The sequence below is a fragment of the Scyliorhinus canicula genome, chromosome 6 (assembly GCF_902713615.1).
Source record: "Scyliorhinus canicula chromosome 6, sScyCan1.1, whole genome shotgun sequence".
Classification (NCBI taxonomy): domain Eukaryota; kingdom Metazoa; phylum Chordata; class Chondrichthyes; order Carcharhiniformes; family Scyliorhinidae; genus Scyliorhinus; species Scyliorhinus canicula.
The window spans coordinates 197,478,942-197,497,316 of record NC_052151.1 but is presented as its reverse complement, the minus strand read 5'-3'; the positions used below and the strand labels follow the sequence as shown (position 1 = coordinate 197,497,316).

The following is an 18,375-nucleotide window of genomic DNA, read 5'->3' as shown; positions in this document are numbered from 1 at the left end:
TAGAGTGGTCAAGAAGGCATACAACATGCTTGCCTTCATCGGACGGGGTATTGAGTACAAGAGTTGGTAGGTCATGTTGCAGTTGTATAGGACTTTGGTTCGACCACATTTGGAATACTGCGTGTAGTTCTGGTCGCCACATTACCAGAAGGATGTGGATGCTTTGGAGAGGTGCAGAGGAGGTTCACCAGGATGTTGCCTGGTATGGGGGGTGCTAGCTATGAAGAAAGGTTGAGTAGATTAGGATTGTTTTCATTGGAAAGACGGAGGTTGAGGGGGGACCTGATTGAGGTCTACAAAATTATGAGCGGTATGGACAAGGTGGATAGCAACAAGCTTTTCCCAAGAGTGGGGGTGTCAGTTACAAGGGGTCACGATTTCAAGGTGAGAGGGGGAAAGTTAAAGGGAGATGTGCGTGGAAAGTTGTTTACGCAGAGGGTGGTGGGTGCCTGGAACGCTTTACCAGCGGAGGTGGTAAAGGCGGGCACAATAGCATCATTTAAGAGGCATCTAGACAGGTATATGAACGGGCGGGAACAGAGGGAAGTAGACCTTGGAAAATAGGAGACAGGTTTAGATAAAGGATCTGGATCAGCGCAGGCTGGGAGGGCCGAAGGGCCTGTTCCTGTGCTGTCATTTTCTTTGTTCTTTGTTCTTTGAAGTCTCTCCGACAAACTCTCTGAGCGAAAAGATCCAGCCAACTCTTTCTCTCAAATAATCTTGGGAATGTTTGATTCCTGAGGAGACACCATGGGCTGAGAGCAAGTCTGAGGAAACACGGCCTCTGTCATTCCAGGAAAGATGTGAGTTCAGTGTTTTTGAAAACTGCAGGAAAGCCAATGAGGGCTGAAACAAGAGAGGTTTATCCTCTCACAGCCCTGATCAAATCCTCAACTGCGGATTTGCCTTAATCCTTATTCTTATTTTTCCCCTCCCTCTGTGTTTGTCTGTCTTGTGTGTGTTTGGGTAGAGGGTGGAAGAGTAAAGTGGGGGGAGGGAATAGTAGATTAACTGGCCATATAATTAATCTTTGTTTCTGTTATAAATAAACAGTGTTCAACTTATAAACCTGGGGGTTATAACTGACCGATGGCAGTCAAGGGTCAATGATTCTGTGAATTTTATACAAATTATTGGTTAATTCACTTGTGTTAGGACTCCATGGTCTGCGGGGCATTAGTCCAGGGCGGCGTAAAATGTGAGACTTCAGGGTAGGGTGGGAAAATTGTCTTAGAATCACAGAATCATAGAATTTACAGTGCAGAAGGAGGCCATTTGGCTCATTGAGTCTGCACTGGCCCTTGGAAAGAGCACCCTACCTAAGCCCCTACCTCCAACCTATCCCCTCATCACCACCCTATCCCTTCATCTCCACCCTATCCCCATAAACCCAACAAACCGTTTTTTTGGACACTAAGGGCAATTTATCACGGCCAATCCACCTAACCTGCACATCATTGGACTGTGGGAGGAAACCAGAGCACCCGGATGAAACCCACGCAGACACGGGGAGAACGTGCAGACTCCGCACAGACAGTGAGCCAAGCCAGGAATCGAACCTCGGACCCTGGAGCTGTGAAGCAACTGTGCTAACCACTGTGCTACCATGCAGTCTTCTCTGAAAAGAGAAGGTTAGGAAGTGACCAAATCAAGGTGTTCAAGATGATAGATTTCGATAGAGTAGATTATTCCCCCTGCCAGTTGGGTCAATAAACAGAGATCATAGAATTTACAATGCAGAAGTAGGACATTCGGCCCATCGAGTCTGCACCGGCTCTTTGAAAAATCACCCTACCCCAGGTCAACACCTCCACCCTATCCCCATCAGCCAGTAACCCCACCCAACACTAAGGGCAATTTTGGACACTAAGGGCAATTTAGCATGGCCAATCCACCTAACCTGCATATCTTTGGACTGTGGGAGGAAACCGGAGCACCCGGAGGAAACCCACGCACACCCGGGGAGAACGTGCAGACTCAGCACAGACAGTGACCCAAGCCGGGAATTGAACTTGGGACCCTGGAGCTGTGAAGCAGTTGTGCTAATCGTGCTGCCCGTTGGAAATCCTGCCATAGGTTGAAAATCATTAGTAATTGATTTAGAATGGAGTTGAGAAACTTATTAATCTGGAATGAAATACCAGAAAAGATGGTGGAAACTAATTCCATAAATAAGTTTAAAAGGAAGTTAGTCTAGATATTAGATGATGAGCAGCTTACAGGCTTGAGGATAACAAATAGAGATTTGGAACGAATCGCTGAATTTGAAGAGCCTATCAGAGTAGAATGTTGAACTTGGGGCATGACCAGTTTTGTCACGAGGCCTGATTTGGCGAATTGAATCTTAAACCAGTATGTAATACTAATCCCAGTGCTTTTAGTCATAAATTACTTTCATTGAATTTGCCCCAAACGTCTGCTTTGGTTTGCGTGTTCTGTACCGATTCCGCTCATATTGCTGGAGTTAATGAGTGACTCACAGTGAGTCACAGAGCAGGCTCTCAGTGACTTGGTTTGTATGTAAAGTATCAGTTTGTGGCTGAAGTACTCGCAGGATATCAACGCCTGTGAGACTGTACCACAGCACCTCAAAAAGAGAAGTGTGAAATTGTAATAATAAAAATGAAGTTAAAGTAATTGAGACAAGTAGATTATCAGCTAGCAGTATTTCAGCTGAGATTTTGCAACAGGGTGCCTGAACTTGGCTTGAAATTTCACAATGTAGCAACTATTTAGCTTTATAAATGTACGAAGCAGCGGTTGGCTCACCAAAGATCTTTTCATAGAATCCTTGCAATGCAGAAGGAGGCCATTCGGCCCATTGAGTCTGCACCGACCCTCTGAAAGAGCACCCTACCCAGGCCCACTCCCCCACAACCCCACCTAACTGTTGGACAATAAGAAGCAATTTAGCATGACCAATCCACCTAACCTTTGCACCTTTGGAATGTGGGAGGAACCCGGAGCACCCGGAGGAAACCCACGCAGACACGAGGAGAACGTGCAAACTCCACACAGACAGTCACCCGAGGCTGGAATTGAACCCGGGTCCCTGGCACTCATTTTTATTACTGTTATTGGATCGACCAGATACTGAAATGTTGCTCAGATATTTCACGGTTCTGTTTGTTCACAGAAGCTGGAGGGAGGAAATCCAAAAATACCATCCAAAGGAGCACAGAGACTGGCATGGCAGTGGAAATGCGACGTATGACTCGACAAGCCAGCCGGGAATCCACTGATGGGAGCATGAACAGCTACAGTTCAGAGGGGAAGTAAGTACACTGCTGTGCTGAACTGCGTGGGTATGCTCCTTGTGAATTGAATCCACAATGACTGACCCTGGCTTATAGGATATCCATCGCCAAAATCTCCAGTTTCTGAACAATCTAGGAATCTGATTTAACAAAATGCAGTGAAACCTGGGACCTAATGTCAGGAGAAACAAAATGAATTGGCGTTTGGGAAAAAAAGGGTAGCAAATGAATGTCAGTGTGTACTCATCGAAGATAAATCATGAGGGGCTGGTTTAGCTCACTCAGCTAAATCGTTGGCTTTTAAAGCAGGCCAGCAGCACAGTTCGATTCCCGTACCAGCCTCCCTGGACAGGCGCCGGAATGTGGCGACTAGGGGCTTTTCACAGTAACTTCATTGAAGGCTACTCGTGACAATAAGCGATTTTCATTTAGGGGCTGATTTAGCTCACTCGGCTAAATCGCTGGCTTTTCAAGCAGGCCAGCAGCACGGTTCGATTCCCGTACCAGCCTCCCCGGACAGGCGCCGGAATGTGGCGACTAAGGGCTTTTCACAGTAACTTCATTGAAGCCTACTCATGACAATAAGCGATTTTCATTTTTTTCATTTTCACGTTTGATGAACTTGATTGAGTTCTTTGATCAAAGACCCTGATTAAAGGTGCTTTGCAAAGAAGAAATGGCCAACATGAGCTTTTTAATGAAGTGAGCAGTTAGGATTGGTCTGAGTGTGGTGGGAGCAGAATCAATCAGAATTGGATCGCTATCTGAAGAGAAGAATCGTGCAGGGCTATGGGAAAAAGACGGGGGAGTGGGACTAGCTGAGATGTTCTCGCAAAATGATGCAACAAGTATGACAGAGCAAATGTGGTGTAATAATTGTAAACAGTTTTGATTTTAAGTAACAAGACAGTTCCTGTGGCTGATGTGTATATGGATTTTCTGAACACACTTGATAATGTACCACATAATAGATTTGATAAAAAATCGAAGCCCATGAGATTCCCGGGACAGTGAGATAAGATTGGCTAAGAGACAGAAAGTAGAGAGTAGTAGTGGGCAGTTGCTCTTAAAATAGGAGGCGAATATACACTGGTGTTCCCCAAGAGGTAGTTTCAGCACCACTATTCTTTGGGGATAAACTGTCTTGCAGTGACAGAAGGATCAGGTAACCGAAGGACACATTTGAGGTGGTTGACAAAAGAACAAGAGCCAATATGAGGAAACAGTTCTTTAAACAGCAGCTTGTTGTGACCTGAAATGGGGGAACAACAGGGAGTGGGTGTCTGTACAAATAGTGGGGGAGGAACAGGGAGTGGGTGTCTGTACAAATAGTGGGGGAGGAACAGGGAGTGGGTGTCTGTACAAATAGTGGGGGAGGAACAGGGAGTGAGTGTCTGTACACATAGTGGGGGAACAACAGGGAGTGGGTGTCTGTACAAATAGTGGGGGAGGAACAGGGAGTGGGTGTCTGTACAAATAGTGGGGGAGGAACAGGGAGTGAGTGTCTGTACACATAGTGGGGGAACAACAGGGAGTGGGTGTCTGTACACATAGTGGAGGAGGAACAGGGAGTGGGTGTCTGTACACATAGTGGGGGAGGAAAAGGGAGTGGGTGTCTGTACAAATAGTGGAGGAGGAACAGGGAGTGGGTGTCTGTACACATAGTGGAGGAGGAACAGGGAGTGGGTGTCTGTACAAATAGTGGGGGAGGAACAGGGAGTGGGTGTCTGTACAAATAGTGGGGGAGGAACAGGGAGTGAGTGTCTGTACACATAGTGGGGGAACAACAGGGAGTGGGTGTCTGTACACATAGTGGAGGAGGAACAGGGAGTGGGTGTCTGTACACATAGTGGGGGAGGAAAAGGGAGTGGGTGTCTGTACAAATAGTGGAGGAGGAACAGGGAGTGGGTGTCTGTACACATAGTGGAGGAGGAACAGGGAGTGGGTGTCTGTACACATAGTGGGGGAGGAACAGGGAGTGGGTGTCTGTACACATAGTGGGGGAGGAACAGGGAGTGGGTGTCTGTACAAATAGTGGAGAACAGGGAGTGGGTGGTAGGGGCTGGTTTAGCACAGGGCTAAATAGCTGGCTTTTAAAGCAAACTGAGGCAGGCCAGCAGCGTGGGTTCAATTCCTGATCCGACCTCCCTGAACAGGCGCCAGAACTAGGGGCTTTTCACAGTACCTTCATTGAAGCCTACATGTGACAATAAGAAAATGGGGGAAGAACAGGGAGTGAGAGTCTGTACTTAAGGGGGAAGAACAGGGAGTGAGAGTCTGTAATGGGGGAAGAACAGGGAGTGAGAGTCTAATGGGGGAAGAACAGGGAGTGAGAGTCTGTAATGGGGAAGAACAGGGAGTGAGAGTCTGTAATGGGGAAGAACAGGGAGTGAGAGTCTGTACAAATGGGAGAAAAACAGGGAGTGAGAGTCTGTACAAATGGGAGAAGAACAGGGAGTGAGAGTCTGTAATGGGGGAAGAACAGGGAGTGAGAGTCTGTAATGGGGGAAGAACAGGGAGTGAGAGTCTGTAATGGGGTAAGAACAGGGAGTGAGAGTCTGTACAAATGGGATAAAAACAGGGAGTGAGAGTCTGTACAAATGGGAGAAGAACAGGGAGTGAGAGTCTGTACAAATAGGAGAAGAACAGGGAGTGAGAGTCTGTGCTAATGGGGGAAGAACATAGAGTGAGAGTGTAATGGGGGAAGAACAGGGAGTGAGAGTCTGTACTAATAGGGGGAAAAACAGGGTGAGAGTCTGTACAAATGGGGGAAGAACAGGGAGTGAGAGTCTGTACAAATGGGGGAAGAACAGGGAGAGAGAGTCTGTACTAAAGGGGGAAGAACAGGAAGTGAGAGTTTGTAATGGGGGAAGAACAGGGAGTGAGAGTTTGTAATGGGAGAATAACAGGGAGTGAGAGTCTGTACTACAGGGGGAAGAACAGGGAGTGAGAGTCTGTACTACAGGGGGAAGAACAGGGAGTGAGAGTCTGTACAAACAGGAGAAAAACAGGTAGTGCGAGTCTGTACAAATGGGGGAAGAATCACAATATCACTCCTGGGTTTTAGATTAGAAAGTTTAGATTAGAATAATCCCTACAGTGCAGCTAGTTTCACCTCCCTGTTTATCTCCCTTGTGTACAGACAACCAAGCTCACTCCCCTGCCTTACCCCATTAACCCAACCTACACATCGTTTTGGACACTAATGGGTAATTTACAGTCGCCAGTCCACCTAACCTACACATCTTTGGACTTTGGCAGGCCTGGCGCACTCGGAGGAAACCCACGCAGAGACAGGGAGAATGTGCAAACTCCACACCCTCATCCAAGGCCCGAATTGAACCTGGGTCCCTGGCGCTGTGAGGCAACAATGCTAACACTGTGCCCTGGTAATGCTTATTTGTGTTGGATATTGTCACAAAGAAGCTGCAAGGACACAAACCTCATTGAAAGGGTTCACACACGGTATTGCAGGAAATGTGGGCACAGATTTATGAGACAACAGCATAATCAAGGAATTTAGAGAGAAAAGGGAACGTTGGAGATTGAGCAGTAATTTTCCAGGACTCAGGTTTCTGCCTATTCATCCCAGTTTCCTGCCATTTATATTGGGGGTTACATTATTGCGTGACTGCAGTTTGTATCATCTCTCACTCCCTAGCTGGCTCTCTCTTGTACTGAATACCGCTCGCTAAACTGCTCCTATTTGTTGAATGTTAGAATTGTGAAATAATACCACATTGAAGATCACCTTAGTCGTGTCAGCTTTTAGAAAGAGTCCATTAATCCCACTGTCCTGCTTTTTTCCCTTAGCCATTACCATGTTTCCCATTCAAGCATTCAATAAATTCCCTTTAAAACTTGTTGATTGTGCTTCCATCACTCTTTCAGGCAGCACATTCCAGGCCATTATAATGCACTGTATTGTTACGACACCCGGGGCAAGTGAGAAGTCAATTCCAACCCCACCTGTCCCAGAGTCACAACACAGGGGAATTAACCAATAATTGGGCAGCACGGTAGCATGGTGGTTAGCATAAATGCTTCACAGCTCCAGGGTCCCAGGTTCGATTCCCGGCTGGGTCACTGTCTGTGTGGAGTCTGCACGTCCTCCCCGTGTGTGCGTGGGTTTCCTCCGGGTGCTCCGGTTTCCTCCCACAGTCCAAAGATGTGCGGGTTAGGTGGATTGGCCATGATAAATTGCCCGTAGTGTCCTAAAAAGTAAGGTTAAGGGGGGGGTTGTTGGGTTACGGGTATAGGGTGGATACGTGGGTTTGAGTAGGGTGATCATTGCTTGGCACAACATCGAGGGCCGAAGGGCCTGTTCTGTGCTGTACTGTTCTATGCTTCTATTCTAATTCTCATAAAAATACCTGAAATCTTTCCCCCTTGCTGTCCAATAATTATAGTCACCGGGTTTGTAAGTTTAATCAGAATTACTGTTTATTTAAAGCAAGAACAAATATGAAATTTGCAGTAAATACAGCTGCTTAACTGCCCCACCTCTACCCACACATACAAAACAGACAAACACAGGGGTGGAAAGGGGTAAAACAATAAATATTAAGGTCAAAAGATAAAAGTCCTCGTTTCAGGTGATGAATTCTTTTGTACAGGTTCTTCACAGTATGAGTGTGGATTAAAGTCTCTGGTTTACAGCCTGTAAATGATCTCCCTTGCAGTTAGCAATATCTTGCAGCTTCTCCAAGAGAGCCCCTGGCTTCACATCGGCCTGTTCTGCAGAGAGAGTTATCAGATTCTGGATTCTGCTTACCTGTCCTTCGGAGAGAGTTGGTTCCCACAGTGGCCTTTTGATGAGAATTAGCTGCTTATTTCTGGAGAAAACAGAGTTGGGAACAAGAGAGATATTCTCCCTAAGCTGCCAAAGCGAAACTGAAAGCTCCTTTGGTCTCTGGGCATTTCAGTGGGAACAGATCCAATCACCAGCTGTTACTCGCCAAAACGCAGCCTTTTAGGCCAATTCATTGGTCATCAGCCAAATCAATCAAACCGAGAATCAGCCAATCTCTGTCATTGGTGCCGGTCAGTCTGTCACTCGAGTCAAAACCTGCACGGGGTTCTGCTTTCTTTAAAGACACATGTTAAAAAATCATCCATGGATCAAGAATGCAACAGCAAAAATAAAAGAAAGGGGAAAAGAAAGGTTTCACGGGTTGGCGCAACATCGAGGGCCGAAGGACCCGTACTGCGCTGTAATGTTCTATGTTCTATGAAATAAAACATGACCAAACAGGAATAAAATATATCACCTTTGATTCTTGTGCTAGCTATCTCTCCCTAGCTGGGTCCCATTTTTACCAGCTATCTCTTCCTCAGTGACTCTGATTTCTACTGCATATTCCCTTGAGCATTCTAGAACCAGCTGATAAGTTCAGGTAGAAGAGCACAACATGACCCTTTCCTAGGGCGGCAGGTGGTGCAGTGGCCAGCACTGGGACGACATTTGCTGAGGACCCTGGTTCGAATCCCGGCCCTGGGTCACTGCCCGTGTGGAGATTGCACATTCTCCCCATGTATGCGTGAGTGTCACCCCAACGACCCAAAGATGTGCTGGTTAGGTGGATTGGCCCCGCTAAATTGCCCCTTAATTGGAAAATAAAAATAATTGGCGACTCTAAATTTTTAAAAAACATGACCCTTTCCCTGATTACAGCCTTGCTTTCCATATCTGAACAAATTCTGTAGAATTTATTGACATATGCATGAGGGAATGGAAAGATGGAGAGTTGTGTTAAAATACACCAGTAAAAATGGGGTGAATGAGTGAGTTTGTCATGGGAGAAAGAAGGGTTTACCTTTTTGGACAGAAAACTGACCATGACACAGTGGTACAGATGGCTATTCAAGTAGGGAGAGTGTGAAGGAATGTTGTAACGATAGGGGGGTCAATGTATTCATTTGCAACCTGATGTTCCAAAAGTCATGTCACTTACCAAGGTTCAGGATGTTGTATGTTGGTTATGACTGGCTAAGAGGGCAGCACGTTGGCGCAGTGGTTAGCACTGCTGCTTCACGGTGCCGTGGTCCCAGATTCGATCCTGGCTCTGGGTCACTGTCCATGTGGAGTTTGCACAATCTCCTCGTGTTTGCGTGGGCTTCACCCCCACAACCCAAAAGATGTGCAGGATAGGTGAATTGGCCACACTAAATTGCCCCTTCATTGGAAAAAATGAATTGGGTACACTAAATTTAAAAAAAAATGACTGGCTAAGGAATGACTGCAGGGACAGAGATATGTCTGAACAATTGGGTGGTTTATATATAACTATATACAAGTATCTAAGACTACAGGCATTACTCAGTCTAAACCAGCGCTTTCCCCTTCCTGATCTTTATATGTGTCACTTACCTTATGGAAGGTACTCTTTCTTTAATGACACAAATTAACCCTTGCATCCCTGAGCACCCACGTACGACACAGAGCATCTCCCTGTAGCTACAAAGGAACACAGGAAGCAGGAGTAGGATATTTGGCCCCTCGCGCATGCTCTGCCATTAAACCACATTGTGGCTGATCTTCTACCTCAATGCCAGTTTCCCGCACAATCCCCATATCCCTTGATATTTTTAATCTACCTATTGATTGATCTCACCCTTGAACATACTTAAAGTTCCACAGCCCACTGGGGAAAAGGATTCCAAAAATTCACAAGCTTCTGAGTGAAGAAATTCCTCTTCACCTCGGTCCTAAATTTTATTTTTATTTATTGACAGGATGTGAGCTTTGCTGGCTAGGCCAGCAGTTATTGCTGATCCTGGGTTGCCGTTGAGAAGGTGGTTGTGTGCTGCCTTCTTGAATCGCTGCAGTCCATGTGGTGTAGGTACACCCACAGTGCTGTTAGGGTGGATATTCCAGGATTTGACAAATTGACAGTGAAGGAATGGTGAACCTCCAGGTGATAGTTTCCCAGGTATCTGCTGCTCTCGTCCTCTAGATGGTTATGGTCGTGGGTTTGAAAAGTGTTGCTGAAGGAGTTTTGGTGAGTTCCTGCAGTACGCACGGCTGCCACTGTGTGTCAGTGGTGGAGAAAGTGGTTGTTTGTGGAAGGGGAGCAATCAAGCGGGCTGCTTTGTCATGGATGGTGTTGAGCTTCTTGAGTGTTGTTGGAGCTGCACTCATCCAGATAAGTGGAGGGTATTCCATCACACTCCTTTTTTAAAATATATTTTTATTGACATTTTTCCAGTTTTTGCAGAATAACAATTTAACACATAGTGCACCTAATATTTGGCACCAACTTTTGCCCTCGGAGTTCTATTACTGTGCTCCACTCCTTTCTTCTGCAGTTCCTGTTGTTCTCTTTGTGAGTTCGATGCTGGAGGAGGGCTTCCTGCCCACTCCCCTCCTCCCTTTTTCCCCATGCCTCTCTCTGTGACACCCCTAGGTTCCCTCCTTGCTTCCCCTCCCCTCCCCACTTTGATCCTCTCCGTTATATGTGCTCTTGTCTGCTCTCTTCAGCCCCCATTCCCTCTCTTCCTAGTCACTATTGGCTTAGAACAGGCTGAGGAATAGCACCCATGCTTTGTAGAATCCCTCGTCCGGCCATCAGATGGTGTGCTTGATCTTCTCCATGTGGAGAAATTGCGACAGGTCTGGCAGTCAGCCTGCAGCTGTGGGTGGTGCTGCTGATCGCCAGCCGAGCAGAATTCTCTGCGTGTGATTAAGGAAGTAAAAGCAAAGGCGTTGCCCCTCTTCCCCATATATAGTTCTGGCTGGTCCAATATCCCGAAGACTGACAGTTTTGGGCATGGCTCCACCCTCACCCCCGTAACCTTGGATATCGCCTCGGAGGAGGCTGTCCAGAACCCGAGAAGTCTGGGGAAGGCCCAAAACATGTGGGCGTGGTTGGCCGGATCTCCCTGGCTCTGTTCGCATTTATCCTCCACCTCCGGGAAGAACCTGTTCATTCGGGTTCTTGTTAGGTGTGCTCTGTGCTCCACTTTAAACTGCATGAGGCTAAGCCTTGCGCAGCAGGAGGTGGAGTTGGCCCTACTCCATACTTCGCTCCACAATCACAAACCCATTTCCATTGCGAGTTCGTCCATTTTTGCCTAGCTCCATTCAGTGGTGCCCTTCCTCTTCCCAGAAGTCATCGTAGATGTTCCCATAGTTCCCTCTTTCCTTACTGTCTGTTCATTAGCTCTTCCAGTAGAGTGTCTCTCTGGGCCCTAGGGAACCTCATCGTCTCTTTGCAGAGAAGGTTTTTAATGTGTAAATGTCGGAGTTTCTGTTCTGTCGGTAGCTCCAGTTCTTCTGTCAGTTCATCCAGGGTCGTGGGTCTGTCCCCTATGTAAACGTCCCTGACCGCGAGCGTCTGTCCGCTCCACACACACACACACACACCCCCCGCCCCCAACCCTTCCTGTCTCCATTTTTTGAAGGTGGAGTCGAGCTTGGCTGGCGGCAATATGTGGTTGCCGCAGATGGGGACCATGTGGCACATCCCGGTTAAACCCAAATGCTGCCTCATTTGGTTCCATGTCCTCAATGTGGCTACCACCATTGGGCAGGATGTGTATTTTGATGAGGAGGATGGGAGCGCTGCCGTAGCGAGGGCTCGGAGGGTCGTTCCTTTGTAGGAAGTCTCCTCCAGCCTTGCCCATTCTGTGTTGGGTTCTAGTATCCATCCCCTCACCCTCTCGGCTATGGCTGCCCAGTGGTAGTATTGCAGGGTCTATTTTGTCTATCCCTTGGAATAAGGCTTTGGGGGTGAAGAATGGATTTGAATAGGAAGAATAACCTCGGCAGCACATTCATCTTGACCGTCTGTACTCTCCCTGCCACTGAAAACTGGACTGTGTCCCATCTCTTTAGGTTCATTTTAACTTCCTGCGCCAGACTGGTCAGATTCCATTTGTGGATCTGTGTCTAGTCATGGGCTATCTAGATCCCCAGGTAGCGGAATTTGCTTTGGGCTAGTTCGAACGGTAGGCTTCACTCTTGTCCAGGTTGAGTTTGTAGCGCGAGAAGGCCACAAACTCTTCCAGGAGCTTCATGGTTGCTTTCAGGCCGTTCTGTGGGTCCGAGATGTCGAGGAGCAGGTCACCTGCATAGAATATGCTCTCAGCCTCCTCTTCCAATGCCCCTCCAGTCTTTCCCATCCCGCAGGGCAATCGCCAGGTGTTCGATTGCAAGAGTTAACAAGAACGGGCACAATGGGCATCCCGGTCTTGTGCCTCTGTGCAGCTGGAAGTATTCAGAGCTGGTGGTATTGGTCCAAATGCTCGCCTTGGGGGCGTTGTACAGGAGTATCACCCATGAGGTGAACCCCATTCCTAGTCCAAACCACTTCCATTTGACTCTGTCGAAGGCATTTTCTGCGTTCAGGTGGATGGTCACCTCCTGTGTTCTCTCACCGGATGGGGTCATTATTATATTCAGCAGCCGATGTTTGCAGTTAGCTGCCTACCCTTGACAAAGCCCGTCTGGTCCTCTGCAACCATCTCTGGGAGATAATTCTCAGTCGTTCTATGTTCTATGTTCTATGTTAACAGGGGCTGTTTAGCACAACGCTAAATTGCTGGCTTTGAAAGCAGACCAAGCAGGCCAGCAGCATGGTTCGATTCCTGTAACAGCCTCCCCGAACAGGCGCCGGAATGTGGCGACTAGGGGCTTTTCACAGTAACTTCATTTGAAGCCTACTCGTGACAATAAGCGATTTTCATTTCATTTCATTTCATGTCAAAATTGAGCAGCAAAATGAGTCAGTGTGATCCGCACTCCGTCGGGTCTTTGTATTTTTTGTGCATCAGCGATATCGTGGCCTGTGTTACTGTTGGAGGCAGATTGCACCTCTCTAGCGAGTCCACAAACAAGGTTGGTGCGAATCTTTTACAGACGTCCGTCGGGAACCCATCAAGACCCAGCACCTTTCATGCCTGCTGATGTTCTCCATGATCTTTCCCAGTCCTATTTGTGCTTCCAGCTCCCTCCGTCTATCGTCCCCCACGACTGTCCAGACCATCTAGGAACCGTATAATCCCCGCGACCCATCAGGAGGGCTCAGAGGTGCACAGTCCTTGGTAGAAGATCTCAAATGCTTGGTTGATATTTTTTAGTATGGTTACCAGTACTGAGGAGATTGTGGAGGCATTGGTGGTGATCTTTCAGGAATCACTGTAGGCAGGGAGGGTCCCAGAGGAGTGGAAAGTGGCTAATGTAACACCACTGTTTAAGAAGGGAGGGAAGCATCAAGAGGATGGGGAATTTGGCCTGTGTTCGGGGTATAAGCTTAATATGGGAAAGAGTGAGATGTTTGTGGTCCAGGCGAGGGGACACGAGAGGCGACTGGGAGAGCTGTCGTTTAGGTTAGTAGAGGGAAGCTTTAGGTACCTAGGCATCCAAGTGGCGCGGGAATGGGACCGGCTGCATAAATTGAATCTGGCCCGTCTGGTGGACCAAATGAAGGACGATTTTCGGAGATGGGATGCGCTTCCGTTGCCTCTGGCTGGGAGGGTGCAAACGGTGAAGATGACGGTCCTCCCGAGATTCCTATTTGTATTTCAGTGTCTCCCCATATTTATTCCGCAGTCCTTTTTTAAGCGGGTCAACAGAGTGATCACGGGCTTCGTGTGGGCAGGCAAGACCCCTCAAGTAAGGAAGGTAATGCTTGAGCGGAGTCGGGGAGAGGGAGGGCTGGCGCTGCCAAATTTTAGCAACTATTACTGGGCGGCGATTATAGCCATGATCAGGAAGTGGGTGGTGGAGGAGGGGTCGGCATGGGAGCGTATGGAGGCGGCTTCATGTAAGGGCACCAGTTTGGGGGCGTTGATAACGCTTCTGCCCTTCCCGCCGGCACGGTACTCCACCAGCCCAGTGGTGGTGGCAGCCCTGAGAGTTTGGGGCCAGTGGAGGCGGCATGTGGGAGCAGTGGGAGCATCGGTCTGGTCCCCAATCTGTAATACTCACCTGTTTGCCCCAGGAAGTATGGACGGGGGGTTCTGGTTATGGCGGAGAGCAGGGATTGAGAGGATGGGGGATATGTTCATAGAGGGGAACTTTACGAGTATGAGGGCCTGGGAGGACAAGTTTGGGTTGGCGAGGGGCAACGGGTTCAGGTATCTGCAGGTGCGGGACTTCCTTCGTAAACAGGTGTCATCCTTCCTGCTCCTACCACTAAGGGGGATTCAGGACAGGGTAGGTTCCAGAGGGCGGGTAGGAGAAGGGAGCGTCTCGGACATTTATAAGGAGCTTATTGGGTCGGAGGAGACGCAGACCGGGGATCAAGTGGGAGGAGGAGCTTGGAGGTGAGATAGAGGATGGTCTATGGGCAGACGCATTGAGTAGAGTCAACACAAAAGAACAAAGAAAATTACAGCACAGGAACAGGCCCTTCGGCCCTCCCAGCCTGCGCCGATCCAGATCCTTTATTTAAACCTGTTTCCTATTTTCCAAGGTCTACTTCCCTCTGTTCCCGCCCATTCATATACCTGTCTAGATGCTTCTTAAATGATGCTATCGTGCCCGCCTCTACCACCTCCGCTGGTAAAGCGTTCCAGGCACCCACCACACTCTGCGTAAAAAACTTTCCACGCACATCTCCCTTAAACTTTCCCCCTCTCACCTTGAAATCGTGACCCCTTGTAACTGACACCCCCACTCTTGGGAAAAGCTTGTTGCTATCCACCCTGTCCATACCTCTCATAATTTTGTAGACCTCAATCAGGTCCCCCCTCAAACTCTGTCTTTCCAACGAAAACAATCCTAATCTACTCAACCTTTCTTCATAGCTAGCACCCTCCATACCAGGCAACATCCTGGTGAACCTCCTCTGCACCCTCTCCAAGGCATCCACATCCTTCTGGTAATGTGGCGACCAGAACTGCACGCAGTATTCCAAATGTGGCCGAACCAAAGTCTTATACAACTGTAACATGACCTGCCAACTCTTGTACTCAATACTTTGTCCGATGAAGGCAAGCATGCTGTATGCCTTCTTGACCACTCTATCAACCTGCGTTGCCACCTTCAGGGTACAATGGACCTGAACTCCCAGATCTCTCTGCACATCAATTTTCCCCAAGACCCTTCCATTGACCATATAGTCCGCTCTTGAATTTGATCTTCCAAAATGCATCACCTCGCATTTAGAACATAGAACATAGAACAGTACAGCACAGAACAGGCCCTTCGGCCCTCGATGTTGTGCCGAGCAATGATCACCCTACTCAAACCCATGTATCCACCCTATACCCGTAACCCAACAACCCCCCCCCCCAACCTTACTTTTAGGACACTACGGGCAATTTAGCATGGCCAATCCACCTAACCCGCACATCTTTGGACTGTGGGAGGAAACCGGAGCACCCGGAGGAAACCCACGCACACACGGGGAGGACGTGCAGACTCCACACAGACAGTGACCCAGCCGGGAACGGAACCTGGGACCTGGAGCTGTGAAGCATTTATGCTAACCACCATGCTACCGTGCTGCCCTATAATTTGCCTGGATTGAACTCCATCTGCGGTTTCTCTGCCCAACTCTCCAATCTATCTATATTTTGTTGTATTCTCTGACAGTCCTCCTCGCTATCTGCAACTCCACCAATCTTTGTATCATCTGCAAACTTGCTAATCAGACCACCTATACCTTCCTCCAGGTCATTTATGTAGATCACAAACAACAGTGGTCCGAGCACGGATCCCTGTGGAACACCATTAGTCACCCTTCTCCATTTTGAGACACTCCCTTCCACCACTACTCTCTGTCTCCTGTTGCCCAGCCAGTTCTCTATCCATCTAGCTAGTACACCCTGAACCCCATACGACTTCACTTTTTCCATCAACCTGCCATGGGAAACCTTATCAAACGCCTTACTAAAGTCCATGTATATGACATCTACAGCCCTTCCCTCATCAATTAACTTTGTCACTTCCTCAAAGAATTCTATTAGATTTGTAAGACATGACCTTCCCTGTACAAAACCATGCTGCCTATCACTGATAAGTCTATTTTCTTCCAGATGTGAATAGATCTTATCCCTCAGTATCTCTCCAGCAGTTTGCCTACCACTGACATCGAGCTCACAGGTCTATAATTCCCTGGATTATCCCTTCTACCCTTCTTAAAGAAAAGGACAACATTAGCAATTCTCCAGTCCTCCGGGACCTCACCCATGCTCAAGAATGCTGCAAAGATATTGGTTAAGGCCCCAGCTATTTCGTCCCTTGCTTCCCTCAGTAACCTGTGATAGATCCCATCCGCACCTGGGGACTTGTCCACCCTAATGCCTTTTAGAATACCCAAAACATCCTCCTTCCTTATGCCGACTTGACCTAGAGTATTTAAACATCCATCCCTAACCTCAACATCCGTCATGTCCCTCTCCTTGGTGAATACCGATGCAAAGTACTCATTAAGAATCTCACCCATTTCCTCTGACTCAACGCATAAATTCCCTCTTTTGTCTTTGAGTGGGCCAATCCTTTCTCTAGTTACCCTCTTGCTCCTTATATACGAATAAAATGCTTTGGGATTTTCCTTAACCCTGTTAGCCAAAGATATTTCATGACCACTTTTAGCCCTCTTCATTGCGCGTTTGAGATTTGTCATACTTTCCTGATATTCCTCCAAAGCTTCATCAGTTTTCAGTTGCCTCGATCCTATGTATGCGTCCGCAACATGTGCCAGGCTCAGCCTGATACAATTTAAGGTTGTTCACCGGGCCCACATGACAGTGGCCCGGATGAGCAGATTCTTTGGGGGGGAGGACAGGTGCGCAAAATGTGCGGGAGGACCGGTGAACCATGTCCACATGTTCTGGACAGGTCCAAAGCTTATCAGATTTTGGCAAGGGTTTGCGGACGTCATGTCCATGGTGTTAAAAACAAGGGTGGCGCTGAGTCCAGAGGTGGCGATTTTAGGGGTGTCAGAAGACCCGGGTATCCGGGAGGAGAAAGAGGCAGACGTTCTGGCCTTTGCTTCCCTGGTAGCCCGCAGACAGATACTATTAGCATGGAGGGACTCAAAGCCCCCGAAGTCGGAGACCTGGCTATCGGACATGGCTAGCTTGCTCTTTTTGGAGAAAATCAAGTTCGACTTGAGAGGGTGACTGTTAGGGTTCACGGTGGCAACCGTTCGTCGACTTCTTTGCGGGAAATTAATTGTCAGCAGATGGAGGGAGGGGGGGAGTTGTTTAGATTAGAGTAGGGGGTCAAAAAGGAAGGTAACGAGAGGTAAATGGCTTTTGCACTATGTTTATGGTTTCATGTATATTGTTTATTTGGTTGTTGTTACTATACCAAAACCACCTCAATAAAATGTTTATTTAAAAAAGAGAAGGGAGGGGGCAGAAGACGGGAAATTATAAGTCGATTAGCGTGACTTCGGATATTGGTAAGATTTTAGAGCTAAAGGTGAGATCGCGGAATACTTAGAAGGGCGTGATAAAATAGGACTGAGTCAGCACAGCTTCGTCAAGGGGAGACCTTGCGTGGGATTCTCCGGCCTTCTGTGCCAAAATCGCACCCGGCGCAGGGATGGAGAGTAGCCCTTGACACCAGAAATCCGGCACAAGGGCGCTTCCACGATTCTCCGTGAACCCGCCAGTCCCGCGCGCAGGTTTATATCTGGTACGACCCGGCGGGAGCTCAGACCCACGGTGGCGGTCCTGGTGGGGGTAGGAGGAATCTGACTTGGGTGGGGGGGGGGGGGCCGCGGCAGTGGCCAGGCCCACGATCTGGGGCTACCGATCGGCAGGCCATTGCAACCTGGGAGGGGCCTACCTTACTCCACGGTCGGCCGCTGTGTGACTCCGCCATGTCGGCGGCGCCCGCTCCGAGATGGGCCGCTGTGGTCTGGGCAGCAGGGTCCCGCCGGCAGCCAGAGCTGCGGGACGCACGCCGGGGCCCTGCTAGCCCCCTGGAAAACGGAGAATCTCCCCGGACTGTCGAGAAAAGAATCCGGAGTGATTCTCATCCGTTCTACAGCGAGCTTGGGGACTTGGGAATCTCAGCCCATGTCTGACAAATTTGTTAGAGTTCTTTGAGGAGGTAACAAGGAAGCTAGACAATGGAGAACCATTGCTCTTGATGTATATAGATTTCCAGAAGGCCTTTGACAAGGTGCCGCATTGGAGACTGTTAAATACATATTTT

At 48.4% G+C, this 18,375-nt stretch overlaps 1 protein-coding gene across 34 annotated transcripts in view; it reads left to right on the top strand.

Annotated features, from left to right (window-relative positions):
• Positions 1-18,375, top strand: part of LOC119967772 (regulating synaptic membrane exocytosis protein 1-like) — a 1,070,524-nt gene that overhangs the window by 980,080 nt on the left and 72,069 nt on the right. For 32 of the 34 annotated variants that reach the window (XM_038800731.1, XM_038800737.1, XM_038800741.1 and 29 more), the window contains one exon: positions 3,137-3,275. In XM_038800731.1, coding sequence (XP_038656659.1) covers positions 3,137-3,275 — 139 coding nt within the window. The remainder of the gene's footprint in view (positions 1-3,136; positions 3,276-18,375) is intronic. The other 2 variants (XM_038800742.1, XM_038800729.1) reach the window with 1 other exon arrangement.